General features: G+C 47.9%; 1 protein-coding gene across 3 annotated transcripts in view; it reads left to right on the forward strand.

Moving 5' to 3' along the window:
* The window catches only part of samd11 (sterile alpha motif domain containing 11), a gene marked incomplete at its 5' end in the record, with an annotated part of 50,877 nt that extends 38,185 nt beyond the window's left edge, over nt 1-12,692 (forward strand). For 2 of the 3 annotated variants that reach the window (XM_083920375.1, XM_083920376.1), the window contains 7 exons: nt 1,467-1,620; nt 6,965-7,080; nt 7,480-7,558; nt 7,824-8,617; nt 9,643-9,776; nt 10,632-10,742; nt 10,987-12,692. In XM_083920375.1, the coding sequence (XP_083776501.1) occupies nt 1,467-1,620; nt 6,965-7,080; nt 7,480-7,558; nt 7,824-8,617; nt 9,643-9,776; nt 10,632-10,742; nt 10,987-11,271 (1,673 nt within the window). In that variant the 3' untranslated portion in view covers nt 11,272-12,692. The remainder of the gene's footprint in view (nt 1-1,466; nt 1,621-6,964; nt 7,081-7,479; nt 7,559-7,823; nt 8,618-9,642; nt 9,777-10,631; nt 10,743-10,986) is intronic. The other variant, XM_083920377.1, reaches the window with a different exon arrangement.
* Nucleotides 12,693-13,671: the final 979 nt, after the last annotated feature.

Genomic DNA, 13,671 nt, shown 5'->3' on the forward strand with positions numbered 1-13,671 from the left:
TCCCCCTGATCCCTCCCTTATCTCTCACAACCCCCCCTTGCCCACACATACACACGCACACACCCTTGTCTGCCGCCAACCGAGTCCCCTGCGGCCTGGCGCAGCAAACAGATCGATACACCGGAGCTAGGCTGCATTAATATCTGTCGCTTCAACCCCCCACCCACCCCACCCCGGCGCCCGCTCTACTGCTTCTGCACACACAACACACAGTCAGGCACACACAGTCAGGCACGCACATGCAAGCGCCTAAATCACACAGACACACACAAACACACGTCACACCCGTACTGGCGGCGGAAATGGCCCCTAGCTCCCAAGGGATCTGTCTAATTAAAAAAGAGGGGGGAGGTGGAGAGAGAGGATAGATAGATTGAGGCAGAGAGAGGGAGGAGAGAGACAGAGCAGGATGGATTTTTCTCTCATTAGAAGCCATGTCTCCTGGTGTGGCCTGGCCTGGCTGATAATGATGAGGCCTCTTCTCCTACGAGAGCGAGAGAGAACCGGGGTTGCTGGAAGAGGGAGAGAGAGAGAGAGAGGGGGGATGAGCGGAGAAAAAGATGGAATGAGGCGAGTGGTAGAGGGCAGAAGGTGGAGAGATGGGGCAGGCAAAGATAGAGGGAGAAGGTGTGATGGTAGCGGAGGTGGGGAGGGGTAGAAACACAGTGCAACCGACGTATGAAGTCGCTTTTTGCTCGCTTGTACAAAAAGACACTGATCGTTATTTGTTTTAAAAACATCATGTTCATCACATTCTTTCATGCCGTCTTTCTAGCCTTTTTATTTTTCCACTTCCACCTCTTCATTTCCTCAGATTTGCTTAAAACTCTTCAGCTCAGTTCCAAAGCATGACAGATGGACTTGAGCACTATGCGCTAATTTCATACACCTCTGCCAAAATGTGTTTTTGTTTATCCTTGTTCTTTGTGTGTGTGTGTGTGTTTATGTGCTCATCTGTGTCTGTATGTGTGTATGCATGTGACATTGGGATTGGAAACAGCTCATTTTCAGTATTAATGTGGAAATTACTTATTGGGTGTTTTTATGAGCTACTTGCATACTTAGCGCTTACATCCTTCACTACAGGACAACAAACAACTTTTTTAAAGTATGTTTCACTTCTGTTTTTTTGCCCAAAAACTTGTCATGTTTATACTTACACAGCTAATGTGCAACACACTTACAATAAGCCATCAACTATAATCCTGTGAAATGTATAGTCAGTAGGATTTTCTGTTTAGAAATGTTCCATACAAAGCTGAATTTGTAATATCTTAGCATAGACATAAGCAACTGGATACTAAATTTGTTTTTATCCCCCGCTCTCTGTATCCCTTTCAATTCTTTCCTCCCCTCTACATTTTCCTCAACTTTATCCCTCATCATCTTTGTCATGTCAACTTTATCTTCCCATCTCTCTCCCTCCACTGGGCTTTCCCTGTTTTGCCCCTTCGCTCCTTATTCAGACATGCTGCGTGCTCGTCAAGAGGCGTTGGCTGCAGCAGTGAGGAATCCAGCGGCCTTAGAAGCTCACCTGCCCTCAGCAGGCAGCTCCTCTTCATCCAGCCAGAGACGCAAACAGGGTCTGCCGCAGCACCGGGATGCACATTATACTGACAGGTAAGAAACGGATACAAACGCACACAAAGCCTCTACGTAAGCCCCACCATAGCTAGCAATTGTTGAAACGACAACCCTTCCATGCTTGCGATATCACCTTTATTCATCATTAATAACACTCACATCCTCCACTCACCCATACATTCTCCATAGGAGGCCCCATTCCATGTGAGTACATGTAAATGTGGAACTCACAATGGAACAATGTTTTGATTTTGCAGAAAACTCTTCAGTCTGAGGGAGAGACAGTAGAAGTTAATCACCTGCCAGTTTGCATCACCACACCACTGCACTTCAACCCATTCCCAGCTTCCTCAGCAAGATCTGTTCTCATATTTGTCTTTTTCCGTTTGCTGCAGTGCACGTTTGCATGTGTGTGTGAATGTGTGTGCATCTCCACATACATGGTTAAACTAAGGATCCAATAACCTCTTGGCTACCACTGTGGAGCTGCACGCCTGCATCCCCAGCTCTTCCTCCCTCCTCTCCCCCCAGCCCTGGCCCCTGCGCCTCCCAAACAAAGCCGGGGGCAGCGGGAGTGGGCGGGTAATTGCTTGTCGATTATTTATGTGGCGCGGGGAGAGGCGGGGGATCGATAATGGGCCGGCGGTGCGGCAGCAGGGGAGGGTGGGTGTGTGTGTGTGTGTGTGTGTGTGTGTGTGTGTGTGTGTGTTTGTGTGTGTGTGAGACAGAGAAGGGGGTGGTGAGGGATAGGGGTGGGGATATAAGCAGGAAGCAGAGCGGCCAGGCGCTGTGTGGTGCAGCTCTGGGAAGCTGTGGGGGTGTATATATATATATATATATATATATATATATATAGTGTGTGTGTGTGTGTGTGTGTTTGTGTGTGTGTGTTGGGGCGAGAATGGGGGGGCTGATTGTTCGCGTGTTTGTTTGTTCCATTTTTCAAGCTGGCGGTCTGCATGCATGCGTGCTCATCTACGCGGATTGAATTTGGGTTTGTTTGTGTGAATATGTCTGCTAATTTGTGTGTGTGTGTGTATGTGTGTGTGTGTGTGTGTATGTGTGTGCGTTTGTGCGTGTGTGCGTGCGTGCGTGTGTTTGTGAGAGGCTAGTAGTGCAGTGTGAATGTAGTCAGTGAGCCGCGTCTGTTCTCCGACAGCACAGAGTAATTAGCCACACAGGACCGGGGAGAGTTAACTAGGCCTCACCCTCCCTCCCTTCCTCCATCCATCTCTACCTCACTCCGTCCCCCTCGACCTCCCCCTGCCTCCTCTTTAACCCTTTCACTCTCAGTATGTTTTTGAGTGAATAAAAAAAGAGGGCTTAATAAGGAAAATATGTAGAAGTGCCCGTTCCATCACTTGTACCACTGTCCAAATGAGAGAACGCAAAAAGAAAAGGGAAACAGCCAGAGAGTGATGCAAAACCTGTGCGATGTTCCGCCTGCACATACACACACTATAGGGCCCTCTAGTCACACTTTTGGTCTTGGGTTGTTATTTATGTTTTGGGCTAGGCCCCACACTTCTGATTAAGGGGAATCGTAATGCTCCAGCATAAAATATATTTTTATCGTGTGCTTTGTGGCAACAGTTGACAATTCCCACATGACATTGCCCCATAAAGAAATTAATTTGGGAATGTGGGAGAACTTGAATAGTGTCCTGATCCCATCCAACACCTGTGGGATAAACCGAATTGCAGAATATATGCCTGGCCTAATCGCCCGACCTCACTAATCCTCTTGTAGCTGAAAGGGAACAGATCCTAACTAGGTCCCAAAATCTAGTGGAAAACCTTCCTGGAAGAAAGGAGCCTGTCATAGCAGCATATCTATGCCCATAGGTTTGTAACGTCCACATACTTTTGTCTATATAGTGTACCTGTGTCTCTGAAGGTCTGAAGACTGTTCCCACTCCTCATAAAATATACAGAACTGCAAAGGAAAAATAATTAAGAGGAAGAAAATTACGAGTGGAATGAGTGCAAAATGAAAGGAAAATTTAAATTGAGATAATTGGTGAGTAAAAGCAAAAAAATTAAATATAATGAAAAGCCGAGGCTGAGAATGTGAGTAAGAGATGGAAGCTCTCCCTCTCTCTAACTCTCCGTGGCTCACCTTTCCATCGACCCCTCATCATTGATTATCTGGGGCCCATTAGGGCCCATTGTTAAAAACAAATCATTAGGGCCGCTCGATGGGCTTAGAGCCTGGCGCTCCATTTGTCTGGCCTTAAATGGCACTAAGCTCACCAAGCATCTGCAAGGCAAATAGGGGAGGGATGGAGAAAAGTAAAGAGAAAGGGGGAGAGAAAGGAAGTGGAAAACATGGGAGCTTAAAATGGGGATGAAGAGAGGGAAGCAAAACAGAAGAAGAGAGGAGATGGCGAAGGGACGAAGTGACGGAGAGTGAGATGGAGGGAGGGAGCGAATGAGTGAGATAGAGAGAGAGAGCGTGGAGGGAGCCTCATCCATTTTAATGAGCTTCCTGTGTAAATGTGTTCCTGCGGAGAAGGAGCCGAAGGCGGCCGCGCGGCGCTCCTAATCCCCCCACGCTCCCGTCATTAAGGGCAGCCCTGTCACACACACACACACACACACACGCACGCACACACTCACACACGCGCACACACACACACACACACACACTGCCTGGGCTGTTGCGGGACGGGACCGCTGTCGCCACTCTGACAGGTCGTCACACACCAGTGAATTCCCCTGGCCTCACTGCAGGGGGGGAGAGACGGAGAGAGGGGGAGAGAGAGAGGGGGAGAGAGAGGGGGAGAGAGAGAGGGGGAGAGAGAGAGGGGAGGGGGAGTAGGCAGTGATAGTTTAGTGTGATTATGAGCCCACCTTGCATTTGTGAATCCGCCTATTTTCAGTTGCATGCAAAAACTAGTCAGTGTTTTTGCTTCTTTTTATAGCATGTTAGTGGTTTGCCAACAAAATGCACAGATAGGGCAAAAAGAAAACCACATAGACAGACAAACAGACAGACATGTACATACACACAAACACACACACACACACACACACACACACACACACACACACACACACACACACACACACACACACACACACACACACACACACACACACACACACACACACACTACCCCAGAGCAAAACGACTAATGTCTGCCACTCCTCCCTTAAAATTGCCTCCTATAAAAGGAGGAAGAGAGGAAGAGATGGAGGAAGGGAGTGGAGGGGAGTGTCAGACACACACTTCTCCCCTTCTCTCTCTGTCTCTCTCTCTCCGTCTCTCTCACTCCCCGTGATTAGGTCTAATTATGGTGGCGCAGACGCCTGGCAGCCCCAGTCATGCAGCTTTAATTGACCGTTATTCATCTGCGGGCTAACGCTAGGCAAGGGTAGGCGGTGCAAGGAGAGGGAAGAAAGGGAGGGAGAATCAGAGAGGGGGGGTGCAGTGTGATAGGAGTTTGGCATGCGGGAGCCATGGCGGGGGTGGACGGGAGTTTTGCGGGCGCCTTAGTGTAGCCTAGTGGAACTGCGCGTCGCAAGGCTAATTGCTAGCCCCGAGGGATTAGGCCAGGTGATTACACACTGGGCGGTGTAATTACATAAGCAGCGGCTAGCGGGGCCCCGGCTCGCGGCTCCGGGGTCACGCGCCGTAGCCCTCACCCAAGATTAATTGGAGCTGCCACTGGAGTGCGAGGCACCGCCGGAGAGAGCGGTTATACGATTAGCATTAACATTTCAGCGGCGGAGGCAATCGATGAATGGTCCCCCCCCCCCCCCCCCCACACACACACACACACACACACACTCCACCACCACCTTCTCAGTACTGACTCCAACCCCCCCATCTCATCTCCCCGTTCCTGTATGTGTGCCCTCCCTCCTTGCAGTTCCTCCCTCCTTCTCCCTCACCATTTAGTGAGGCGGGAGACATGCAGGCGCTAGCGAATTTGAACACAGTTGCAAAACAATATTTGCGGTTGCATGCGTCCCAGTGTTGGTTTTGATTTTGTTGTTTTTCTCAGCTTGTTTCCCATGTATGCTTTTGTGTGGCGACAGTCACAGACAGCTGAGCTCTGATTGGTGTGATAGCAGCGGCTCAGGAGGACAGAAACGAGAGACAGGAGAGGTGTGGGTAGCTAGAGAGTGGACGCAGGAGAGGCCCTGGAAACAGCTGTGGTTTGGGACATTGAGCGGACGGAGAGCATCATAATCCACATTTTGACACTTTCAAAGGGTCAAGGTGCAGAGGCCTCTTTCTACTGAGCTTTTCATCTGCTTCCTCAAAACCATGTCCCTGTACCCATGAAGATCTGCACAAAACGAGAGAAAAGCATGGATTGGGATAGAATAAGAGAAAGGATTACAGTGAAAAAAAGAAGCGGGAGAGAAACTAAAAGAAATACAAAGAGGCAGGACCAGGATGGCTTAAAGAGACAGGATGAGATGGAGTGATGAAGAGGGGGGAGAAAAAAACATAGAGGTGAAAGAAATAAGTGGAGAAAAGAAAGGAGTAAACAAGACAGATTTTCAGAGGTCATAGAGCAGTAGAGAGAATAGAAAAAAAGATGGGTAAGACGGAACAAGAGATGGAGAGAGAGGGAGAAAGGTGAGAGGCGCCTTTCACCCTCAAGGAGGACAAAAGACGGAGCCAATAATGGAGAGGCCTTTTCAGAAGCAGAGGTTGCAGGACGCTCCATCTTTTCACCGGTTTTCAATGCAGCCTAGAGAGTGAGAGGGAGAGAGGGAGGGAAATGGAGAGGAGGGCGTAAAAAAGGGAGAGAAGAGAGGAGGGATGAGTGTTAATTAGAAGGTCCTTCAGCCCGTGGCCCCGGTCAAGACGCAGGGGCCGCTCCAGCTGTCGGAGCATGACACACTGGCATTGTGCATTCAGCCCTCATTATGAGTGTGGGTCTAGAGTTGTGTGTACGTGTTTCTGTGTATATATAACGTGTGTGTATGTGTGAGGCGGCAGAGGAGGGGAAGGCTGCAGTCCAGGGTACAGCAATGGCCAGCGGCGCTTGCTGCAGCGTGACAAGACTGATGAGGCACCGGGGCGACACAGGGGCCTCTGGAGCTTCACTGATAAAAATACGCACACACACATACGCACACACGCATGCACACACACACACACACACACACACACACACACACACACACACACACACACACACACACACACACACACACACACACACACACACACACACACACACACACACACACACACACACACACACAGCTGAGATGTACTGAGAACAGAAAAACTGTTAAAACTATTCTTTTAACGGCAATCACATTATATAAAAAATAAATAAATAAATAAATAAAGCATCCAGTGAAATTCAAACTGAACTTAATGTTGTCTTTTTTTTCATATTTGTGTCCACAGAGAACTGTCCCACCCTCCACCCCTACTGTCCCCTCCTACTGCACCTCACATCACCTTAGGACCTCACCTGCGGCCTCCTTTCCTCGGCATGCCCTCTGCTCTTTGCCAGGCCCCTGGTGAGTCATGAGTCATGCTAAGGCTAAGTCGATAAAACTAATACACAGTACCAATGGAGATGCATGGCATGTATGTATAGCTTACTTGTAACAAAAAATAAGTATGTTTACTTTTTTTGCACCCCATGGTTCTATATATCCAACAAGGGGATTCAATTTTATATTTTAAAATGACATAAAAGCAGGTAGTTGCAAGATGTAATTTTTAAATAAAAATTTGATGTAAACAAACAAGGCATTTAGAATTTCTGTAGTAACTTTTAGTTATTTTTTAACGAGTTTTCTCATAGATTTACACCCCCCCCCCACACACACACACACACACACATTAAGGAGCTTGCATCTTGCTTTTAAAATTTTTGCTTACTGTTATGTTTTTTCTCGCTGTTTCTATCACAGGTTATGGTTTCCTCCAGCCAGCACAGGCTGAGCTCTTTGCTCGACAACAGGAGATGCTGAGGAAGCAGAATCTGGCCAGGTGTGTGTGTGTGTGTGTTGTAATGTTACAGTATTGAATAGTGTAATTATTGCAGCCATGTATCAGAGTAAATAATGACAGCTAAAAATCTAATTTTTGTAGAGTGGGTTTATAGCAACATAGATCAAAGGTGGGATAGTTTTTTTGGAAGGGGCAAACATTTTTTTTAATGTATACCCACAAGCAGTGTTGTAATTTGAAATACTGTAAAATTGTAATCATTTGGCCCGTGTGTTAAAAGTCCCTGTGTTTTTCACTGCCTTAGACTGGAGATGTCGGCAGAGCTGCTGAGACAGAAAGAGTTAGAAAGTCTCCACCAGCGACAGCAGCAGCAGCGTATTCTGGGCTCAGAGCCTTTGGGAGCTCTACCACCGGGCCTGCCCCCTGACCACCCAGCCCTGCGGAGCCTCCACGACATCCCAGAGGGCCATCCGCTCCGCGAGGAACTGGCCCGCCGCTCAAATGCAATGTTAGTGCTTCGCCATGGGGCTGCCACACCACTCCTAACCCTCAACCACCACCACCAGCATCAACAACCAGGGCCAGCCTCCACACCGAAAGACACCCAGACACAGAGGTCTACCGCTGGGTCAGATGCCGAATCCAGGAAAGCCCCCCGCAGGGCCCCCCAGACGCAGCTCCATGCTGGGGATCACATGGGAGCAAGACAGGGCAGAGGAAGGGAGGGAGATAGGGAGGTGCAGGACGAGGAGATGAAGGACTCAGACAGTGAGACAGAGATGTGTGAGGAGAGGCAGGACAGGGTCTGTGCCAAGTCCAGCAGTAAACCCAGGGACAGGGAGAGGGATGGGGGTAAAGAGACTGGCAGTAAGGGAGTGTGTGACAGTGCCAAGGAGACTGGAGAGATCTCAGGCAGGCTGAGCGCCCCCTGTAGTTCAGCAGATACAGAGTCACCCAGTCGCCATCTCTTCACCCCTGGACTGGGCAAGGCTGATGTCAAGTACCACCTGCCGCCTGGGTTCATGCCACCGCTGCCTGCTCTTCACGCCCAGTCACTGCCCTTCGGATTCCCCTACGCCAACCCCTACTTTCACACGGGTGAGAGACAACACAAACACACAAAACACACGCAGCCAATCTGAAACCCATTAGCCTCACTCTTTGTGTGAGTGTGTCCTGTGTGGAGACCTCTCCCTGTAAGGGGCCCTGCCTCTGACCCCAGTATGACCCTCATCCACACCACCGGCAGCACAGTCTCATGGGCAGAAAGGAGGGAGCGGATTGGGGCGGCCGGTGGCTGAGTGGTTAGAGCAGTCGCCCAATGTAAAGAGGCTGAAGGTCCTCGAGGCATCGGCTGCGGATTCGACTCCGACCTGCGGCCCTTCTCTGCATGTCTCCCCCCTCTCTCTCTCACCCCATTTCCTGTCTGTCCTATCTAATAAAGGCTTGGAAAACTGCCAAAAATATAATCTTTAAAAAAAAAAGAGGGAGCGGTTTGTTCACATAAAAAAGAAAACTAACAAACTAACTTTATCCTATCTTATAAATTCACACCATGAGCAGCTTAACGATAGGAGATAGAAATCAAGTCAGTAGAGCTGAACTGTTTGTTGGTATATCCATGAATCTCAACAGAAATGAATAATATTAGTGATTTATGAAGCATTCACTGGTTCCACCTTCTCAATCTGAGGATTTGCAGCGTTAATATATATTTTTTTCATATCATTATACATTGAATATCTTCAAAAAATTGAGGACATAACCTTGGGCTCTGAAGGGCATTTTTCAGTGTTTATGCACTTAACTACAGACTAAACATGATCCACAGATTAACTGATTATTAAATAACCATTACTAGCTAAATAACTGACCCCCTTCCAACCATGCATTTCTTAAATTAAAGGGTTTTTTTCTTCTCAAACCTCATGACTAAATTTAACTGAACTGAAAAATATTTTGAGCTGCCTTTTAGAAAAATGTTGACGTGGTTTTGAGCATCTCTGTTTGCAGTTTTCAGGATCTGCATCACTAAAATGACAGCAAGATCCTCTGTCTTAATGGCAATGTTGTACCCAGTGTTTATATTGACACATCATTTTCACCCACTGATGCTCTTTCAGGCTCTGTGGGAGGTCTTTTCATGGACGGGGAGGAATCAGCCACAGCAAACCCTGTGGAGGACATCAGCAAGTGGAGTGTGGAGGACGTGTGTGGTTTCATAAGCAGCCTGGCCGGATGTGCTGAATACACACAGGTGAGGACATAGGGAGAGGGGGGAGAGAGAGGGGAGAGGATGGAGGCAGGGGGCAGGCTGACTACTAACCACAGAGGAAGAACAGTGACCATAGGATACATACTGCAACACTACTGCAGTACTTTAAATGGCACCTCATTGTGTTTAGGTAGAAGCACTAAAGCTGCACAGCCATTTCTTTCAAGTTGATTGTGAAAGTGTTTGGATGAACAAATGGTGATGTTCACAGCTGCAGCCATATTAGTGGACTGTGTGTGAAGTTAGCAGTGCATGTACACATGTGGCCTGTGTGAATGAAATGTGTATTTCTGTGTACAGCCGTGTTGTTCCAAAATGAAATATCCAGAATGAGAACGTGACCCAATCTTTCCTCTAATTATATCAATCTTTAACAAAATATTTTAAAATTTGAAAAAAAGGGTAGATTTAAAAAACATTTTTCATGTGAAGCCAATATGAGACTTAAGCTGTCCACGCCTAATCAACTGGACATACATACAGTACAGTATGGAGCAAGGCTGTGGAATTTGTCACTCATCTCACACTGAAGTCACACTTTTACCTGATTTCTACCTGGCCAGTGTTGACAGGAGTGATTCCAGTGATCAGTAACACTCACTGTACACACGGACAAGTGAATATTGTACTAAGAGACAGTTGAAAATCTGCCTTAAGAGATGTGGAATGATAATCAGCTATTTTTCCTTCTCAAAATGGGTATTTAACATTTTGGAATAGTCACTGTTTTATAGGTTGTGTGAATGAATATGTAGGTTTGTGTGTCGAGTGTGTTTCTGTGTGTGAGTGTGTGTATATATGTCGGGGCTGTGGCTGAAGCGGCTGTGTCTCCGCCAGGTGTTTCGGGAGCAGGCCATTGATGGAGAGACATTACCGCTGCTCACTGAGGAGCACCTGCTCAAGACCATGGGACTAAAGCTGGGGCCTGCGCTCAAGATCCGCTCACAGGTACACACCACAGACCTGCGTGTGTGTGTTTGTGTGTGAACAAGTGGACTTGTGTGTTTTTGTCCGTAGGCCCAAGGCAAACTGCTAGCGTAGCATAGATTATTCCCTTAAACTAGCCAGCCCCACAGACTACAGCCTCTCTCGTACTCTCTCTCTGTTTAGAATACAGTATACAGCCTTAGTCAATTATACAAGACTCAACAGGCTGTACTGACAGTCATATGGTCTCCTCTCGTCTCCTCAGGTGGCACGGCGAGTTGGCAGGCTTTTCTACATGACTGGATTCCCGCTGGCATTCCCGTTTCCGCCTTCTGGCGCACTGCGCCCCCCAGAACGTGATCGGGACCCCCTGACCACACCATCTGACACCCCCCTGCCTCTCTCTCTGTCCCTGCCCCACAGACCCACCTCTACCAGCAGCAGCTCCTCTCCCTACAGTGGCCCGACCCCAGGGTGCTCCTCCCCCAAGCAGGAAAACGGTAACGGCTCCACGGTAGTGGGAAGATACGAGGCCAAAACTCCTTCGTAGGAGAGGACAGGCAGGTGTGAGGAGGGCAGACCTGCCAGGAACTAACCTGACCCAGAGAGACTGACTCCTGGGCCCTATTTGCCAGACTCCTCCCACTTTGGGACCTTTACGCTGAAATTTAGGGGGAAATATTGGACTGGAATAAAAAGACAACTGGACTGTATCCGATAAACCAATCAGCTTCTGAGTTCCTCTGCTGTGGCTGTAGCCCAGCAGAATCCAAACAAACTGGGTTGGAAGGGAGACACGTGAAGCGACAGAGGAACAGAGAAAGAGGAAAAGGAGACAGCTGGTCACAGACAGCCTGCCAAAAAAAGGAGCGAAGCTCTACCACAAATGCGACCTTCTTGCAAGTCAGACAGTCAGACGCTAGCGGAAACTCTTCCTTCCTTCCTGGGCTGGAGGAAGCTCTGCTCGCTCACTCACTTTTTCTCTTGTCTCTCTGACAGCTCTTACCACAAGCCCTACAGAACCCAGGAATTAAAAAGAGACGCCGCTCCCCTTTTCTCCTCTCCCTCCCTCGCCTGTTTCCCGAGGCTAAACAGCAGCGTGGAGCAGTTTTTCTAGAGGCTGGAGTTGAAGCATATGCTGAGCAGCACCAGCTCTGACCAGCTCCCTCATCACTGCAACTATGCATTCCACTGTCCTGATACCAAAGATGACCGGATGTGTGGAATTGAAACCATGTTTCACAACGTGTCTGCTTCTTTTTGCATTAATGCTCTCTGAGAAAGACTGGTCCAACAGGGAAATGCTAGGCTAGTGCCTCACATGATGGACTGTATTTTAGGTGACACAGGGAGAGTGGTCATTTACTGACATAAAAACATTTACAAATGTTGGTGAAGTGGAGAAGCATCGATGGCGGCTATGGTGTGTACGGCTTACGACATTGTATGCTTGTGTTGACTACTGTGGGAGGTAGGATAAACATGCAAAATTGTACAGAATCATGCTTAAGATGAAAATATCCTGAAGGTTACACATACGTGGTACTTTTACTTTTTGTTAAATGTAGTTGCACGAATAAGGTTTTCTTTACTGAAGAAAAATGTGACTTGCTGAACTTTGGTGGTACTTTTGTTCATACGCTTTTGTTCTGCCATTTTTTAAAGTGTAATATTAAGACGCTCCAATCTTGAATGCTACTTCAGCATATAAATATGAGGAAAAAATATTTATAGGACTTTTGATGTAGTAGATAAAACAGATTATATGTATTATAATTAGCCCTTAAGATGGATTCCAAAGATTACTTTGTTTTCTCTTGGTTGCAGGGAAAAGAAAGGCACAAAGCTCTTAATACAAATGTTTTGAATTTGCTATGGTTTTTTCTTTTTTAACTACACAAGCAATGAATTAAAAAAATTTCCACAGAGGCAGATTTCCCTTCAAAAGTTTTGTCTTCATCCTATTTTTCTATTCACCACACAGGTGAAATAAATCCTAAAGAAATTCCTCTGCTTTTTTCTTTTCTCTGGTGTTTGTGTGCCTGCGTCAGACAATGTATTTTGCCTTTTCCTTCTCAGGTGTTTGTGGTTCTAATGTAAAAACATGCAGGAGGGAGTTTGCGGTCTTCTGATGTGTGTCTGCGAAAGGGAGGTGGCCCGTGGGGGGCACAGTTCAGGTCAACACCAGCTGTCAGAGTGTGAGGTTCAGCCGCAGGCCAAGGCCCCCCCCCCCCCTCCTGTGGGGATAAACCTGACCCTCCTCATCCACCCACACACACACATACAGGACCAGAACCAGCCCCCACTCACACTTACTTTCCTCCTTCAAAGAGTTTACACTAAAGCAGTTCGCTCGACACACTCTACTGGGACTTCCCCTCGCTTTAGGCCGGGCCTCTGCACCACAAGGTTCTGTATTCACTGAAAACGACTACAGAGGAAAAGTGACGACACAAATGTTTCTCAAATCTCTATTGTGGCATTTAAATCCATGTCAAAGAACCTTTTCTGCCCTGTATTGTACCACCAGTGAATGCATGCAATAATCCTTTCCAACAAAAAGGGCCGGTATCACCTTTAATTCAGTGGTGAATGCTGGCGAAGGTGCAGCGAAGTCGAGAAAGAAATAGGGGATAAGTTGGAGTAGGAGAGCCGTGCCTGAGCATGTGAATACACAGAGAAGACAGTGGTCTGGTTGGGGGGGTGGGTGAGGAGTTGGCACAGAAACAGACCAGCCTGTGTTGCTGCTCTACCACCTGGGCAGAGAGTCTTGGCAAACCATCAGACGCCACCCTGCCAGCCTGGCACAGCACTGCTGCCTCAGGGCTCAACACCCGCCTCTCTGTACCCCTCCTCTTGGCCGGCCCATCCTGGCTCGGCCCGGCTCATAGCTCTCTCCAAATAGCCCGTCCTCAAAAAGCCTGAGGCTGCCTACAGGTGTGCACATGTA

This window comes from Echiichthys vipera (genome assembly GCF_963691815.1).
Source record: "Echiichthys vipera genome assembly, chromosome: 9".
NCBI lineage: Eukaryota > Metazoa > Chordata > Actinopteri > Perciformes > Trachinidae > Echiichthys > Echiichthys vipera.